Source organism: Stegodyphus dumicola, chromosome X1 (genome assembly GCF_044657685.1).
Source record: "Stegodyphus dumicola isolate Sdum_Otavi_A_Nest chromosome X1, ASM4465768v1".
NCBI lineage: Eukaryota > Metazoa > Arthropoda > Arachnida > Araneae > Eresidae > Stegodyphus > Stegodyphus dumicola.
In genome coordinates, this window is record NC_140780.1 from 155,708,447 (window position 1) to 155,725,595 (window position 17,149).

Consider the following 17,149-nt stretch of genomic DNA (forward strand, 5'->3'; position numbering starts at 1 on the left):
AAAAAAAAGAATCAGAAATATTAATAGGGATATGTTTTAAAAACATGATAAAGGTTAAATGTAAGGCAAAATGTCTAAATGGAAAATAGAAAGTTTAAAATTTACATTTGTTTGACACGTTTCATGAATCCTTTGAACAAAAATGAGATGTGTAAAAGAGAATCCACGACGTTTTTTATAATGTTTCAAATGGTTAGCATAATACATTAGAAGAGAAAGTTCGGAGTATCACCTGTTAAGTGTTAGTAGTATGGTGTAATACATTAGAAGGAAAAGTTTTGTATATCTTAAGTATTAGTAGCGTAAAAAATAATAAGAAATGTAATATGCTAAGTAAGCTATATGGAAGGAACATCGTACTTATTGGTTTAAATTAACAGAAAATATTATCCATGAAAGCCTTTTGAGGCAAATTATATGCGTGTAAGTTCCAGCTTAAATTTCATAGACAGAGAAATATATATGTCTCTTTACGCTTCGAGAAATGTAAGTGTAACATCAATAAATATTTAAAACATTAAGAAAAATCCTTAACAGGAAAATAAAAGAAAGAAAAAAGAAATGAGAGAAGAAAATTCTTCAAAGAATTAAAAAAAATACTTTTATATAAATGAATAATTAAAAATTACATCTTGACGTAAAATATAGGAAAAAAGACAGAGTTCATAAAAAAGAAAGAAAAAATCGTATCAAAATAAGTACAGCTTTTGTAAAACAAATAAAGTGAAAAATGTAAAACACGGAAAGGAAAGATTAAACTGAAGGGGAAAAAAACCTTTTGTAAAATAAAAGAGAAAAAAAAATAAATAAATAAAATTGTGAAAACGTATGACTTTTATAAAATCTATTACTTTTGCAAGTTAAACGTAGGGGAAAAGAATGTAAAACTTAAAAATGTGGGAAAAAAGAAAAAAGAAAATCTTATGTTTGTATATAAAAAATATGGTGTGAAAATTAGCACATTTAATTTAAGGGCGAGAAGAAAAGAAAATTACGTAAATTATGTTTGTAAGATAAAGAAATGAGAAATTTAAATATCTTAACCTAAAATAGAAATAAAATAAATTTAAAGTTATGTGAATTCATTCATTATCGAGGATGTACAAAGGTCTGAGCAAGTTGGAACAGGACTGCCTATGTGCAATCCATCAGCCTCATGCTGGTTTCCGCTGCACAAAGTCAGATAAACAAAGAGGATAGATACGATCAAATAATAAACAAATAATAGGATTCAAGAGATAAAAGCACGGCTTTGTGTTATCGTCCACGTTTTACATGCCATACATGGGCAAATACATGAAATTTACATGTAAATACATTAATTTTTTCATTAAATACTGCAATATTAAGTCAAATAGTATAATCAATTAAAAATAATGGTTAATAACTTGGTCAGTATCCACGAGAATCAATCAGAAAGCGCTATGGGTGAGACTACTGCTCTCTAGCGGTCGTTGCTGAACTAAATAGAGTATTCTAGAAATTCTAACATGTAAATGCATGCTGCAGTCAGGTTGCGGATTTTCGTTAATAGATAAGCGCTGACATGAAACCGGATCACAACAGAAACGGGAGTGGCTGACGTAGCAAGATAATCCGAGGTGATAATGCGTGATGACGTCACGAACAAGAAGCAGAGCGTCCGTGCTTGATCCACGTGGTTGATGACGTAGCAAACCTCGCGTGCTACTCCGTAAATTACCTCCCCCCCTGTGAGCGGCGCGCAGCTCCAGCGCCACATAGCCCCAAACCAACGTTTTCTATCTACTTATATGTTATATATCGTACTGTACAGTACTTACAAGTGCTGAAAGTCATTGCTTGCTGAATATCTCGGTCGTAAGTAAACTGTTTGACTGTCTTCATCCGTTTTTGTGCAGCCAAGTCGCGCACCCGCTTGACAATGAGAAGTTGCATTTGGTCACAATCGGGCTGACGCTCCATTGAAATTTCAAGCAATTTTCCAAATTTACAGGATTTGGCTTTCAGATGTTGTTATAGATTTGGAATAGCATTTGTTTGTGAACAAATGTCTCCTGTTATAAAAATAATACAGTAGAACTCCAATTATCCAAATCAGTTGGGACCGGACCCCCATTCAGATAATCGAAAATTCGGATAATTGCATCTTTATCGAAGAAAGGATCTACGTACACTTTAATTAATTACTGTATATATTGTATGTTGAAAATGGAAGAAAAAAACTATTTTTAACGAAAAAGAGGTTTTAATTAATTAAAGTGAAAAGGCAACACTTTTACGTATATGTTATATATCGTATTGTACAGTACTTACAAGTCCTGAAAGTCATTGCTTGCTAAACATCTCGGTCAAAGTAAGCTGTTTGACTGTCTTCATCCGTTTTCGGGCAGCCAAGTCATGCACCCGCTTGACAATGAGAAGTTTCATTTGGTCGCAATCGGGCTGACGCTCCATCGAATTTCAAGTCCGGCAAACGCTGCACTAGCTAATGGTTCCGTATTTGCTTCAACTTCGAAATTAAAGTCATTTTCTCTCACACTTTCAATAAGTTCATCACTTAGAATTTGAAACCCAGTGTCTGACGAATCACACACTATCATTCTTCTGTATCCTCTGTACTAACTTCTAAACATCGAGGAATTTTCAAAAGAATTTTTCTTAATTCCTCAAGTGGCACTTGATCCTCATCTTCCCCTGTCTCTTCTCTTTCCATTTCTTGAGCTTCTTTTTCCTTTTTCTCCTCTTCTTCAGTTCATTCTGGAAAATTCTGAAAGCGATTCGGTTAGTCAGAGTTTAGATAATTGGAGTTGTACCGTAAAATCAAATTATCGTTCAAGATTAACTGATGTGCATCTAAAACACCAAATTTTGTTAGTATATGCAAGAACTAATCCTAATACAGACGATTTAAAAAAAAAAAAAAAAAAAAAAAAAAAAAAAACTACATATTCAAAAGCCACATTAATTAAGTACTGACTGTTTAATAGTTATTTAGGATTAAATGTTTCAAATTATTCATTTTAATACATAACCTAACTGACTGAATCTTTAAAAGTGTTTATTAACAATAAATCTCTAGTTTATAGGTTTGTTTTACTTATTATATTACTTTTTAAATGTCCACTAATCAAACTTACATAAAAAAGTGCTATTTGCGTAAATATCCCATAATCAGCATATAAATATTATTTTTTCACCTTTTTATATTTTTAGTGTGTTGGAAATGTTGGAAGTACCACGCATAACTTTTTTTCCGATAGTGGCACTCTTCCCAAAAAGGTTGGCCACCTCTGGTCTGAGTAGGATGAATGTATTCTTCCTTATCCTGGTGTTAAGATTATATCCTTTGCACGCTGGAGAGTGGCGGGTGCTCCGCGTAAGCCTACTGGCTTTCTAAAAAATACGTTAACGGCGGAATTCTTTCTAAATACGGCTTTCGGGATGTCTTCCGGCTTCACTCCTGGAGCTAGTTGTTAGATTCAAAGTAGCTAGATGTTAGATCCAACAACAGTCATGAATTGTGTCGATATAATTTTCCGAATAATCTCTTCAGTTATAGGGAGGGAATAGACAGGATACTTAGAATGTTAAGTTTTCTAATAGTAAACGGCGAAACACCATACTTTGTAGTTTGTAGGTAGTAGATAATGTTTTTTTTTACACAGCACCACGGAACTAACTTAAGGACTGCTTAGTGGTATTATTATTTTATTCCGTAACATTTCTTGGATTTGCTCCTGGAATATCTTTTCCTTTATTTTATCTTGGCGATAAGATTGTGATTTCACTGGAGCCGTGGTACCCATATCTATATTGTAATTCACTATATGTGTGTAGCCTAGACAATCGTTAAATAAATTTAAAAAGTGATTTACCAATTCTCGTAGTTTTTCTTTTTCATCCGCACCCAAGTGGTTCAGTCCGATTTTCGGTGGATGCGTCCATCTCTGTTCCAATTTGTTCCTATTCAGCTGTATAATAGAAGCCTGGAAATTCAACTAAGAGCTTACCGCCTTCAAAATATCTACCCTTAAAATTACGGGAAGTTGAAGATTTTTCACGACAAGAAAGACTACCTTTAATTGTTCATTTTTAACTTGCACATGCAATAATATTTTGTCTATGCATTTGTACTGCTTGCTTTGGGTGGTATAACTTTTGCCACTCCTATATTAAACAGTTTATATTTTCTAAAGTATTGTCTACCCTTCTGCAAGAAAGTTACATTAAGCTTTGAGCCTCTGAAGAAGTATTATTTAGTAACATGTGCACAAATTGCAATGTCAAATTTTTAACTTGGACTGTATTCAATTGAACTTTTGAGGGATTGTCTTACTTCCGGAGTAACTGTATTCTCTTTCTGTACCCCTTCCTAATTTAAATTTTTCGTATTACTTTCCTCCTGTTTTTTCTTTTGTGTTTCCTTTAGGCTACCGCTACTCGCAGTTGAATCTTTTCTTTAATTACCGAATTGTGTTTTCTGGCCAAACTGTCACCTTCGCTGAGGGCGCTGGCCTAAAACTTTGCCCGTTTATCCTCTTTCCATACTCTATCATGGTCTTCGACACGCTTCTATTTTGAAATTTAGTTGACAACTCGAATAGACTTTCGAAAGTCGTTGGATTACGATGTTCAAACTAATCCTAGATTTGTTGCAGTAACCGAACCAAAATAGTTTGAATAATTTCTTCATTCGGCCTCTTGCCGTACAACAAATTAAAAGCTTAAACTTTCCTTAAAATAAAATCCGCTAAATCTTCGACTTTAGACTGAAATTCAGTTGAAATAGCTCCAACTTGAGCTTGGCCCTATCTTTCACAATATGGAACGCTTTAATGAGAATATTTTTTAAATTTTCAAATGTGTAGATATCGCTCCCTGGTTTAACCAACACCAAATTTTCCAATTCACTTATACCATGTCGAAACCTGGCCTATGAGTGCGGCAACGGCGATAGTAAGTTTTTGTGAGGCCCACCAGCAGCCGAGCGATAAAGTCGCTGAACATTGGTAGTTCGGTCCGAGGTTCGAATCCCACAAACGGGCTGGCTGCATGGGCGTTTTTGTGGTTTTCTCCATGTGTAACGTGTATACGAGCCAGTTTTTCTTAGAAAGTCCTCCCAGAAGACATTCCTTCTCTTAGGCAGATAGCCCTAGTGTGCTTTGTCATAATCTCAATAAACCAAACCAGTAGGTTTTTGTGCCTCTGCCAGTGGATACAGTAGGGAATGGGAACTTAACTATTCGATAAATTTGATTACGAAGGTATTCCTACAGAAATTTTTATTAAACTTGTTGTACCAATTTCTCTTTTCGATTTGTTATCGAGAATCTATCTAAAAATCTGTATTCTACAACTTCTACAACTGTGCAAGCTCTGAAGAAAAGTCAGTTTCTCTGTTCGAGAGTTCGACCACTTCCCTGCAACTTAAGCTCTTTTTTTTCACCTTTCCTTTTTTTTCCCACTTTGCAACAACATTTAAAACCTCGGCTTCTCAAAAATAAAGATTCCTTTAAATGCGCTATTGACTGGAGTTAGGAATAAAATTAATCTCTTAATTCTTTCTTAAACTGTCTCCAGCAAAGTTAAAAGGGTAATAACTTAACAATGAGTTTTCCAAGAAGAGACGTCTAACCCTCTTAAATAATGCGAAATCCTGTTTTCACGCGAAATTTCAAGAAATATTTTCAATCGTATTTTTTTCTGTGCTATGGTGAGAAATAAACAAATAAGAAAGGTCTGCAATTAAGACGAAGCCGGAAGTTTCTCATACTTTTCATTTAATAGAAGCATGCGAGCAGTGTTGAAAAGTGGGAAGGAATCAGCAGCTGCCAGACCTTTGCAGTCATGCCTTTGAACTCTCCAAGGTGGAAGAACACCCACTTCTAGCTATAGTATATTTTTTACTAGCATTTTAAAAAGTTTAGATCATTTATAGAGAACTGTGCCTAGATGGTAAAATGTTAAATTCATTCTGAATACACAGCAATGTGGACAAGAAACTTGGATAGTTAATTCTTAATTTGATGTATCACAGGTAAATCTGTGCAATTTACATTGGTTAACTATAGACGTTTATAAAAGGATGAATCTTTTTGATTTGCTGTGCATATTGTTTCATTAAGTACCCTTACTATTTTAGTTAACAATATACTGCAATTCTGATTAAGTGGCAGTCTTTTCTTAAAAATGTACTATATGATTTAAAATACCCTTATATGGAATTAAAGCATCCCTCCCATCTATGACCTTACTCGTTCGAAGATCCCAACTACCTGTTCTAAAATCCGCGGTTCGATTTCTGGCAAGGGTACAGCTGATTTTTCATGTTTCCGTCTCTGAAAAACCTTACAGTCTGTAACCTTTAGTAAATATTTCAGTTAATAAAATAATTTCCGGGCTGAGTTTCTTTGAAACTCATAATATTTTAATTATTTGTAGTGGCAAGAACTCGCGTAGATGCTTAAAATGCGGACGTTTAGTTGTTAGGTATATTAGTTAGACAAAGAGATAGAGTTAAGATTAGATCTTTGAGTCTCTATATAATTAATCCTATAGTGCCTGAATATGCTGAAGATATCAATAAATATGAATACAGTATCTCAATGAATGTAGTATATTGGCTATTAAAAAAGTAATGATATAGCAAATTTTAAAAATCGGAGATTAAAACATTTTGGATTTGGATTATTTAATTCAGACAAATTACATGAGGGCTATCTGCTTATTAAAACACCTTCACTGAGTTATATATATATATATGTATATATATGGTGATTAGGTATATAGTTCGTATTTGTTTATATACTGGTCATAAAATTTAAAGAATAATGACCGAAATAAAACGTAACTGATACTTAATGAAAAATTATTAATATACATTCATACAGAAGCATTCGTTAACATAAATTTCAGTGTTTGGGAGATATTGAAATTAAAACCAAATTTATGGGAAATTTAAGTTACCTCTTGAGGGAAAGTTTTATTTGTTATCGTGTATGGTCATCTCGGACAGATATGCACACCTCCCGTCCTGATTTCATGCATTTTTCAGCACCTGGGCAGTCCGGGGAGGAATTTGGGCGTGCTCAAATTCGGCGCCTTAAGGCATGCCACGCGTGCTCAATCGGGTTCAAGCGTGGCCTTCGAGAAACTCGAAGGCCATGGTTTCTCGAAGGCCACGGTTCAAGTCGAGTGAGTAAGGTGGCCAATCCATTCGAGTGATATCTTTCGTGTGTAAGTATTCTGACACAACATATGCTCGATGAGACCTAGCATTAGCAAAAATCTCTGTACCAACGGAACCCCTGAATAGTCAAACTTGGAGTTCCAATATTTCGTCCACATATCTTCGAGCAGTTACAGAACCTCCTTGAAAGATATGTTGCTCGATACGGCCAGTTTTCATGATTCATCCCCAAACCCTAAACGGCAGTCACGGAAATGGGATATTTAACGTACAAGGGAAAAAAAGTTGCATGTTCCTTCTTCTCACCCAAAATTAAAGCCCATTTAGAATGACTGCTCAGACTATATCTGGACTTGTCAGTAAACAATACTTGGGCCCACTCTTCTTGGCTCCATTGATGACGGCACCAGTTTTAACGGGGCCCTCTGGAAGCTGGACGAGTGGAAAACAAACCATTGATTTTCTCACATCCAGTCTAACGTCATTAAGCCTTCATGAGCAGAAGAATGGCTAATTCGAGTTACTGTGGAAGCTTGAAGGTCTAAAACCGCATCTCTTGTAGTCACTTCGCCGTTTCTTCCAGCTGACAACGACAGAAAATGGTTTTCTGATGAAGTTTTAGCTCTTGGTCGCTCTTGACGAGGCTGTCTATAAACTGATCCAGTACTTAGAAAGCAACTCCAAACTACTGGTATGACGCTTTGAGTGATATTCAAATCTTGGGCGACCTCTTTTTGTGTTTGACCTCTCTCGATTTTGCCTTATTATTAGCCATTTTTAGCTTATAAAAGATGCCTTTGAGCCATAACTATTGAACACCGATCGCTATCTTTGATATATTTTAATAGGCCTGAGTCAGCAGGAATTTTATCCTGTTATTACAGGCCCCTCAAATAACCCTGTTTTGAGGAGACTTCACATTATTTACATCATAGGAAAAACCTTTAGGAGGGGTTTGTAGGAATAAGAGATTACTATCAGAAACCACGTGCACTTGAAACAACACTACCAACGTGCATAACTGCAACGTGCGTCCATTGCGCACGACATTGCCAGTCACCGAATCTGCAGATTTCCAACGCTAACGTATGCGCAGAACTGTAATTTTGCCTTCAATTGTGTTTGATTAACATAAATAACTACAGCATAGTGAACTGGTTGCAATACTAATTTAGTGAGCATATTTTTCTCATTCTACTTTAATTTTTATGATCAGAGTATATGCAGCAGAATTTTCATAAAATGCTTTCGTTTTAGGTTGTCACAAGTTTGACAGAAACTATAAAATAATGAACATCTGTATAATACTTTTTTTATACTTCTTTCAGACATGGAGGTGGGTATTGGCAGCTTTGACTATCTACATGATTGATTTGTGCTTTCGTCTGTTCAGGAGAAGATGCCACGTAAAATTATTAGGATTCCAAGTATATGAATGTCAACTAATATGTTTAAAACTATTGAAAGAAGGTTTTAGTGCTCAACCAGGTCAGGTAAGCGAATTATTAACCCTATTACAAAATATAGCGTTACTGTTTGTTCTTGCCGAAGATAGCTCCAACTTATTTAATGAAACTTAACTTCAGTAAGTGGACTGCAATATTAACAATAACAAATTTATTTTAACAAAAACAACATTATTGAATACTAGCACACGCATGTGCTTATAGTTACCTATGTAACTTAGCTAAAAGCGAGCAACCATATGCTCTTACATCAAGTCAAAAATCATACATACTAATAAGGCAAAAACGAAATAACTTTAGGGTTACACTAAAGCCAAACTCTGCTTGGCGTAAAACAATTCTGCCAAGCAATACTCATTCAGACACCGAACACTGTTATTGGAATAGTTAAGGCAAAAAACAACTATTTTAAAATTAAGTTGCCATTGAACAGCAAATACAGACATCTAGATTACATAGTTACTATAAAATGTCGTTATGTGACAAGAAAAGTAAAGTGAACACGAGCATGCAGAAACAGCTGCCATCTAGCTATAAATATAGTTCTTAAATAACATCTTCTCCCTTTACCCGTCTGAGAAAGTTGCTCTTTTTCGGCATTTTTTTTACTCTACTACTGTAATAGTAACTATGCACCGTGTCCGCAAACCATTACTGGGCCTTATATTCGAAACCGTTTGTCGTAAGTAGATAGAATATGTAACTTCAGGAACATGAGGCTCTGAGACTCATGGGAGCCTGAGATGCTGTGGCGCTGACAGACGATCACAATGTGCTTTTAATGATTGTGACATTATCCCGGATTACAAGTAGCTTCGTGACCCGCGTGATTCATTGACGTGTTTGGAAAGGGTTCTGTGTGATTACCGGGCGGTCGTCGCTGTGGTTATCTTTTGCACTTCCGGGACCGAGTACAACAAAATGTGGTTGTTCAGCTGTTCCAAGAATTTGGTGACTAGTCCCATGAACGAAGTAAGCCCGATACCTTAGAGTTACTCTTGATCACTGTCTCATATAATTCCCACACATTACACACTTTTTAGCCAAGTTCCGAGTGCGTAAATGTACACTCGCCCCCTTAATTGTTCGGAACAGCGTTCTTGGTACTGATAATAAAATACTCATTTGCAAGACCATCCCAACTAGCACAAGAACGTTCAGTGCAAGTGCTTCACAAACGTGTTGGGAACGTTCAAAATGCCATCTATATGTTACAGTTCTAAGACGGGCAATAACACGTCAAATACTTGTGTTTGTAACACTTTCATGCAACGTGTCATTAACGTTCTAGTACAGCGTTTTTGGCACGTTTTACCTGAACGTTCTGAACCACGTCTATGTATTGCAGTTCAATAACGGACAGTAGTACGTCAAAAGTGGTACTACTATCACTTTTTTATAACGTTCTATGAATGTTCTTCTAACGTTCTAACAGAACGTGGTGAATCACGTCAATATATTACAGTTCAATAACGGGCAGTAGAACGTCGAAAAATGGCGTTACTAACAATTTTATAAAACGTCCCTTGAACGTTATATGGAAGCTCCGTTAACTTTCTAACAGAAAGTTCCTTCAAAGTTCTAGCAGAACGTTTCTTTAACGTTCAGGCAAAACGTTCTGAATTACGTCTGTAAGATGTAGTTCATTAATGGACAATAGAACGTCAAAATGTAGTACTAGTAACAATTTCATATAACGTTCCTAGAACGTTCTTTGAAAGTTTCTATAACGTGCTAGCAGAACGTTCTCTTAACGCTTGGGCAGACATTCTGAATGTGGTCTATAGATTAAAGGTTTATAACGAGCAAGAGCACGTCAAATACTTGTACCGTTAACATTTCTGTATAACATGCAAAGAACGTTCCGAATCACGTTTAACTAGAACGTTTTGAGTTACGTCTAACTAGAACGTTCTGAATCCGGTCTATATGTACAGACTCTGAAGGACAACAGTACATGAAATATTTGTGTTTGTAATATTTGCGTCTAATGTGCCAGAAACTTAGTTTCCAAATTGTGAATTCATATAATAATTTACAATTCTTTCTAATACTTGCGTCTAATGTGCCAGAAACTTAGTTTCCAAATTGTGAATTCATATAATAATTTACAATTCTTTAACGGAAGAGAACACTGCAATTTTCTGGAAAAGACATTATCTGTCTGAAGAGTTGAGCCTGAAATGTTACATTTACAGATATATGTTATGCTGTATATGTGCATCAAAATTCAAATTCTATTATTTTTTTGTATTCTCTTAGTTCATTACGGACATGCCATTTATTAATGAAACTTTACACTTTTTTCTCTACATTTACATGCAGTTCCTCCAATGCAATATAATCTAAACCTTATATTTCCATGAAATTTTTACACTCAATTCCTGTTAACTACATATAAAAACAAAATTTGTTACATTTCTTATGATAAAAATATATTTTAAGCTTAATACATTAACCAAGAAATAAAGTTATTGTTCTTACTGGAAGGAAAAGGAATCAGACTGCAAATCACGATTTTTAATATATGGCCAGAATCATTGCAATTTTCAAAATTCTGAAACCTTATTCATGTGATCATATACACCAAACTATTTTAATGGGAGACTGTATTATATTCTGGACGATATAATTATTTCTTATTAAATACGGTACTTTTTTGCAGTAAATTAAAAACAAATTGTTTTCCTTCAACACTAATAAGATCTGATATGCCAGTTTAATAACTGTACTTAAACTTTATATGAGACTACTGCTATCTAGAGTTTTTGTCATTGTAATAGACTAAAAGCATCAAGATGATGGGAATTTAAAGTGAATGCTTGGATATTTCTTGTCATTAAAGTAAATTTAAAAGTTTGCATTTAAATGTATGCAAAATTTAAAAATAATAAATATTTTTTCTTGTGTTCTGTTTACAAGCAATTTAGCTGTACTAAACAGTTCTCTGTAAAAATTACTTCTGTCCATGTATGTGTGTGTGATTATGGCAAAGCCTCGAGGGCTATCTGCCTAAGAGGAGGGATGCCTTCGTGGAGGACTTTCTAAGGGAAACTGGCTCGTATACACGTTACACATGGGAAAACCACGAAAACGCCCATGCAGCCAGCCCGTTCGCGGGATTCGAACCTCGGACCGAACTACCAGTGTTCAGCGACTTTACCGCTCGGCCGCTGGTGGGCCTCTGTCCATCTAATTTGTTTATAAAGTTAGAAGGCGTGTTTTGAAAGTTAATAAACAAATAAAATGACATATATCTTTCACAAATTCATTATTTTGCCATAAATTTCATTTATAAAATTAGTTCAGTGTGACTGCAGTCAATGGATAAGGATCTTAACAAGCAATTTTCAGTTAAAATATAATTATTGTCATAATTTAAAATTTGAAGCATTTATTGCAAAAGGTTTTAATTTAATTCAGCTACTAGGAATGCATTAAATTCCCGAAATATATAAACTGATAGTTTTCTTTTATTTCATAAAATTTTAAAGCAAAATTAAAAGTATTAAAGGAAATGTAATGAAATTAATTTCCATATTGCATATTCATGTAATAAATTTCTCTTCTAGAATCAAACATTCAAATTCAAGGAACTAGTTATTTTCATATTCAGTAATACAATGCATAAGATACAATATTTGCTTAAGCTAAGTATCCTCTAGCAATCCAAGTCTTCATGAAAGTTAGGAAACAAACTGAACAATTAATAACTTTAATTATAGTATTTTTCGTACAAGCTAATACACAAATTTTTTATTCCATTGTTTACAAACTTCCTTCTGTTGTAAATTTTCCTTTTTGTTTATGATACTTTTCTCGAAAGGAAGCACAGTTCAACCAGTCTTTTATAATATTTTCAATAATATTGCAAGGTACCTCTCTGGTGGCCCGATTTTCTTTGAAAGCACCTAAAAGAATAAAAAAAAAATATTTTTAAACTAAATAATCAAGGAATAATAAATTTTCTCAAAATTTAATAAAAGCGATGCTGTTTCATCCTGTGGTCGGTTTAATGTAAAATTATGTTATCTTGAAATAGTACTATTGAATAATGCTTCAATTTGAGATTTCGCCGTTAGAGTTGATTTAAAAAAATCAAAATTTTAGATAAATTTCAATTTTTTTCAAAAATTAGGCAATTGCAAATTGAACTGTTATTTAGAAAACGGGAACTAAAAATGTAATGGAATTAAGAAAAAGGATTTTTTAACAGATATTTTTTGTTAAAGATTTTGAGCTTTGCAATACAAATACCTCATTTTTTGGCAATCTCAGATAGCATTATAAACAATAAAAAAATGAAATTTGTTTCCTTGCCAGAAAAGAAACGAAAATGATTATTTAAATCATGAAATGCTGGTCTAGTTAAAATATTTGAAAATAATGAAATGGTCTTAAAATTATCAAATATTACAAACAAAAAATGTCGAATTTTGTTTCTTTCAAGTAGCTATTTCCCCCATTTAGTTTCTCTAGTGAACAAGGTAACATGTGCTGCAAAAGATATTCGATTCTGGAGATTTGTTTTTCCTATTTTCCTTTTACTTCGGTACTGGTTCATATGAGTTACAGTAATGGAGTAGAAAAAATTATTTCATTGAAGGGATGGCAACACATATGTTACGAACGAAAATAAGGAGCATGGAAATTGTCACCTTGAAATGCTTATTTTAAAATAACAGAATAAAGTGCAACTATGATAAAAATTTAACTACATGTGTATATGTATGTAAAGATAAATGTTTTACCTATATATATGTAAAACATTTATATATATATATAGGTAAAACATTTATATATATATATATGTAAAACATCTATATAATTTATTTACTAAATAATATTGATTATATTATCTCCTGAGATAAATTTTAGTAGAATTATCTTAAAAGAGTGAATCCATACTTAGTAAGTTCTATTTCGAAAGAAGTTTTGAAGTAACTTGAATGTAAATTGTTAAAAATGTTTAACGGGGACTTGAATTAAATCATGAATAACAAAATTTCAATTTAAAAAGAAATAAATTAAAAGCAAGAAATTAAATGCAAATAATTCAAATGCAAGTAATCATTGTCATTGATCGGAAATTGGTTGACTTGTCAAGGGGAACAAACTAACTCCCGTTCAATTAACAATAATCAATTAACAATAATATATATATATATATAATATATATATATATATATATATATACGATATATATATTGTTGTATGATCTTAAATTCATTTAGTGCGAAAATAAGTTACTACTACTTGCGCATTTGCCGCATATATATATACACTATATATGTATTTTAATACAAATGTTAAGGAAATTAAATAAAACTTTGATTCACACGGAAAAATATCTTACAATGACTCCCCAAAAGTTTTTCAATTTATTATACATATAATAAGTAAAAATATAAAATTGAGAAATTTAATTTGAAATATTATTTGCTATTTACATTTTGCATTTATGAATACATTTTAGTAATCAGAATAACTTTTTATTCTAATGTTTCCTTCAAATTAAAATTAAATTTAATATGAGAGATTTACAACACAATAATAGAGATTAGTACATTCATTTGTAGAGTTGCGCGCCTCCAACTTGCACGCAACCAAGAGGTGACTGTTGAAACTGGAAAATAGACAAAGTCTTGCTAAGGGTTTAAGTCCCTTTTTATTCAAAGTAATAAATTACAAGTGCGTGCTCTTGACGCTCACAAACTACGCCGACCCGGCGGTAAAATAAAAATAAGAACCTGAAAAGAAAATAATAACAAGACTCTAACTACGAGGCTCTCTAAAAGTAACTAACCTCACCGCGTTTTACAATACCGCTGCTAATTCAGCAAACTTTGAATATCACGTTGAACAATTAACAATTCTCCTAGGCAAGCACACAGGCCGAAACGCGGGGTTCTTCAATTTCTGGCTAACTACCTCCGCGCTCGTGAAGTTAGAACAGCACACTTCGAACTCGTTTCCTTTCTATTTAACAGAATACTTCCGCTGATAATTTGAATCCTTGCGCGTTCTACTAAAATTTACATACTCTGGCATTGGCAGTTCCAGGGGAAAGTAAGGCTTGACAGGAAAGATAGTTTAAACTTAAAATAAATGTTAGTTAAAATAAATATAAACCCTACATTTGCCGCTGCCAGAATTTGGAAAACTTGGAAGCAGGTCCTACAAACGACCTGTTGAAAAGTTTCTATATTTCTGAACTAACTCTCAAGAGCCTAGTTTACACAAAAAAAATCTTATGTAACAAATTGTATACTAAATTTCTGTCGATAATTATAAATCTCTCTTCTTACAGCAACTTTTCCTGGACTTCACCAATCAATCTTGTTCTTTTCCTTCCAGCATCTGGAAGGAATAAGTATCAGTATCTTTCTAAATACATTATAATTTACACTTTCTTGACACTGAATAAATTTTTGTTTTTAAACGATTCGTTTTCCTTAGTTATTGCTTAATTCACATTCATTCAATTTTTCAAGCATTAATTTAACTTTACCCTGGCTCTCCACCATGTGTGGTGTCAAACGGGAATATTCGTGTTTTAGTCTTACAACACTTCCCCTAACCACCATGATTTATTAGAATTCAACGACCAAATAGACACACCTTACTCGTTATTCTACAACTCGATGAGCTACTTTAACATTCTTAGAAATTCAAGTGTAGGTGGAGAACCCTACAGAACACATTCATTCTAACTTCCCCCTCATTCATCTTTAGACATGCAGGCTTTCGCTGTAAAGCATGATTTTATCTACAGTTTAATACTTAAATTTTGAATTCATTGCTTTTCAGCATTTTAATTTTAGCATCTAAAATTTTATGCTTCTAGACTAAATTCTACTTTTACATAACATTCAAGTATTTACGTACATTTACAAAATTTTAATACATATGATTTTTACAATTTACCATAAAATGAATAAGAGAAAATAAATTTTTACTTTACTCATTCTTCGCCAAGCTGGCGGCACTGAAACTAAAATTCTTATTAATACAAGAATACGAAGTTATTTTTATCTTCGGCCAAATTTTGGCTTTAACATAACAGAATTAGTCTTTCGACCAACAGAAAATGCTTGTTCTTAGCTTTTATATTTAAAGAAAATAATACTTTTGCCTTAGCTAAATAAAGTAAAACAAAACTAAGTCTCAACCGACACATATTGACTTTCGTCAAAACATAGAACTTCGTACTTATGCATAATATTTCGGAACAAAAGAAAAAAAAATTATAGAAGATTTTAACTTATCTTTGAGTTTTCGATGATTGAAACTCCGTCATTCTTTTCTGGCAAAATTGTTCCCATGTTATAGGTTTCATGGACGTCAATCTTCTCCTTACTGACCTCCGAGTGTCGTCCACATTAGTTTTTCTTTTGCGTCCTCTGCATGCTGGCCTCTTGGCGGAGTAATCGTCGGGTTGTTGTCGTTTCCGTTTTTCCATTGGACGGCTGGTCTTGACGTCCTCCGGTCTGGAGTCCTTCTTGAATTTCTTCTGTTGTTCCTGGTATTTTCGTTCCTCCTGCTGTCTTTTCAGTTTTCGGAACGGCGGCCTTGCTTGCACCTGACTCTCTGGCCCTGGGAGCGTTCTCCTTGATGTATAATTTCTACTGCGATACGTTGTAGGTGGTGTTTTCCTCTTTACCAAGGTTTCTTTACGCGGTGGATCTGCATTCTTGTTTCTCTTAAATGCTGGAGTTTGAAAGTTTTCATTTTTTCTTTTTAGTACCGTCGTCTGGGTTGTAGAAGGGCTAGGTCTCTCTTCAGTTCTCTGCTTCTTGGGAGGTGGAACAGTTGTTGTTATTTCTGGACCTTCTACTTCGTTTAGGCTTGAGTCCTGCAAGAAACTTTTAAGGATTTCAAAATCATTTGGATTATAGTATTTTTTCACCTGGTCGGGACTTGCTTTACAGATCTCCCCTCTCTCGTTCTTAAGGTACAATACGTCTCCTTTGATTTCCTGAATTACATAGGGGCCTTCAAATTTTGGAGCTAGCTTTGCAGTAAAATTGTCTGGGGCACTTGATAAAGAAAATCTCCGCTTCAATACTTTATCCCCAACTTTAAAATCTGCTTCACGGCGTTTTCTATCGTAATACACTTTTTGCTTATTTCTTGCCGTATCCGAGCTTTTAAGCGCCTGATCAATAAGTTTTTGCACATCTTTCTGTTTAAATTCTTGCTCTCTTTGTTGCACAAAGAATAATTTATCTAAAGGCGTAATTACCTTTCGGCCTAAAAATAATTCTGCTGGAGTTTTTCCCGTAGTATCGTGATTTGCCATTCTTAAAGCATAAGCTAATTCATTTATGTAGCCATCCCAGCGCTTGTGATGTGTGCTAACGTAACTGCGAATTATTTTTACAATGTTTTTGTTCGCTCTTTCTGCTATGTTTGCCTGTGGTCTATACGGAACCATTTTGATATGGCGCATGCCAAGTCCAGTGCATATGTTTTCAAATATTTGACTAATGAATTGTTTTCCGTTATCGCT

The 17,149-nt window shown here is 33.9% G+C and overlaps 1 protein-coding gene across 25 annotated transcripts in view; it reads left to right on the forward strand.

Moving 5' to 3' along the window:
• Window positions 1-17,149, forward strand: part of LOC118203271 (NADPH oxidase 4-like) — a 365,714-nt gene that overhangs the window by 142,615 nt on the left and 205,950 nt on the right. For 24 of the 25 annotated variants that reach the window (XR_015038575.1, XR_015038569.1, XR_015038570.1 and 21 more), the window contains one exon: window positions 8,500-8,664. The exons of the other annotated variant lie outside the window; for it this stretch is intronic. Coding sequence is in view for 15 of the 24 variants with exons in the window: in XM_085807835.1 (XP_085663961.1) it covers window positions 8,500-8,664 (165 nt within the window). In the remaining 9 variants the exon portion in view is untranslated. The remainder of the gene's footprint in view (window positions 1-8,499; window positions 8,665-17,149) is intronic. 25 annotated transcript variants of the gene reach the window in all.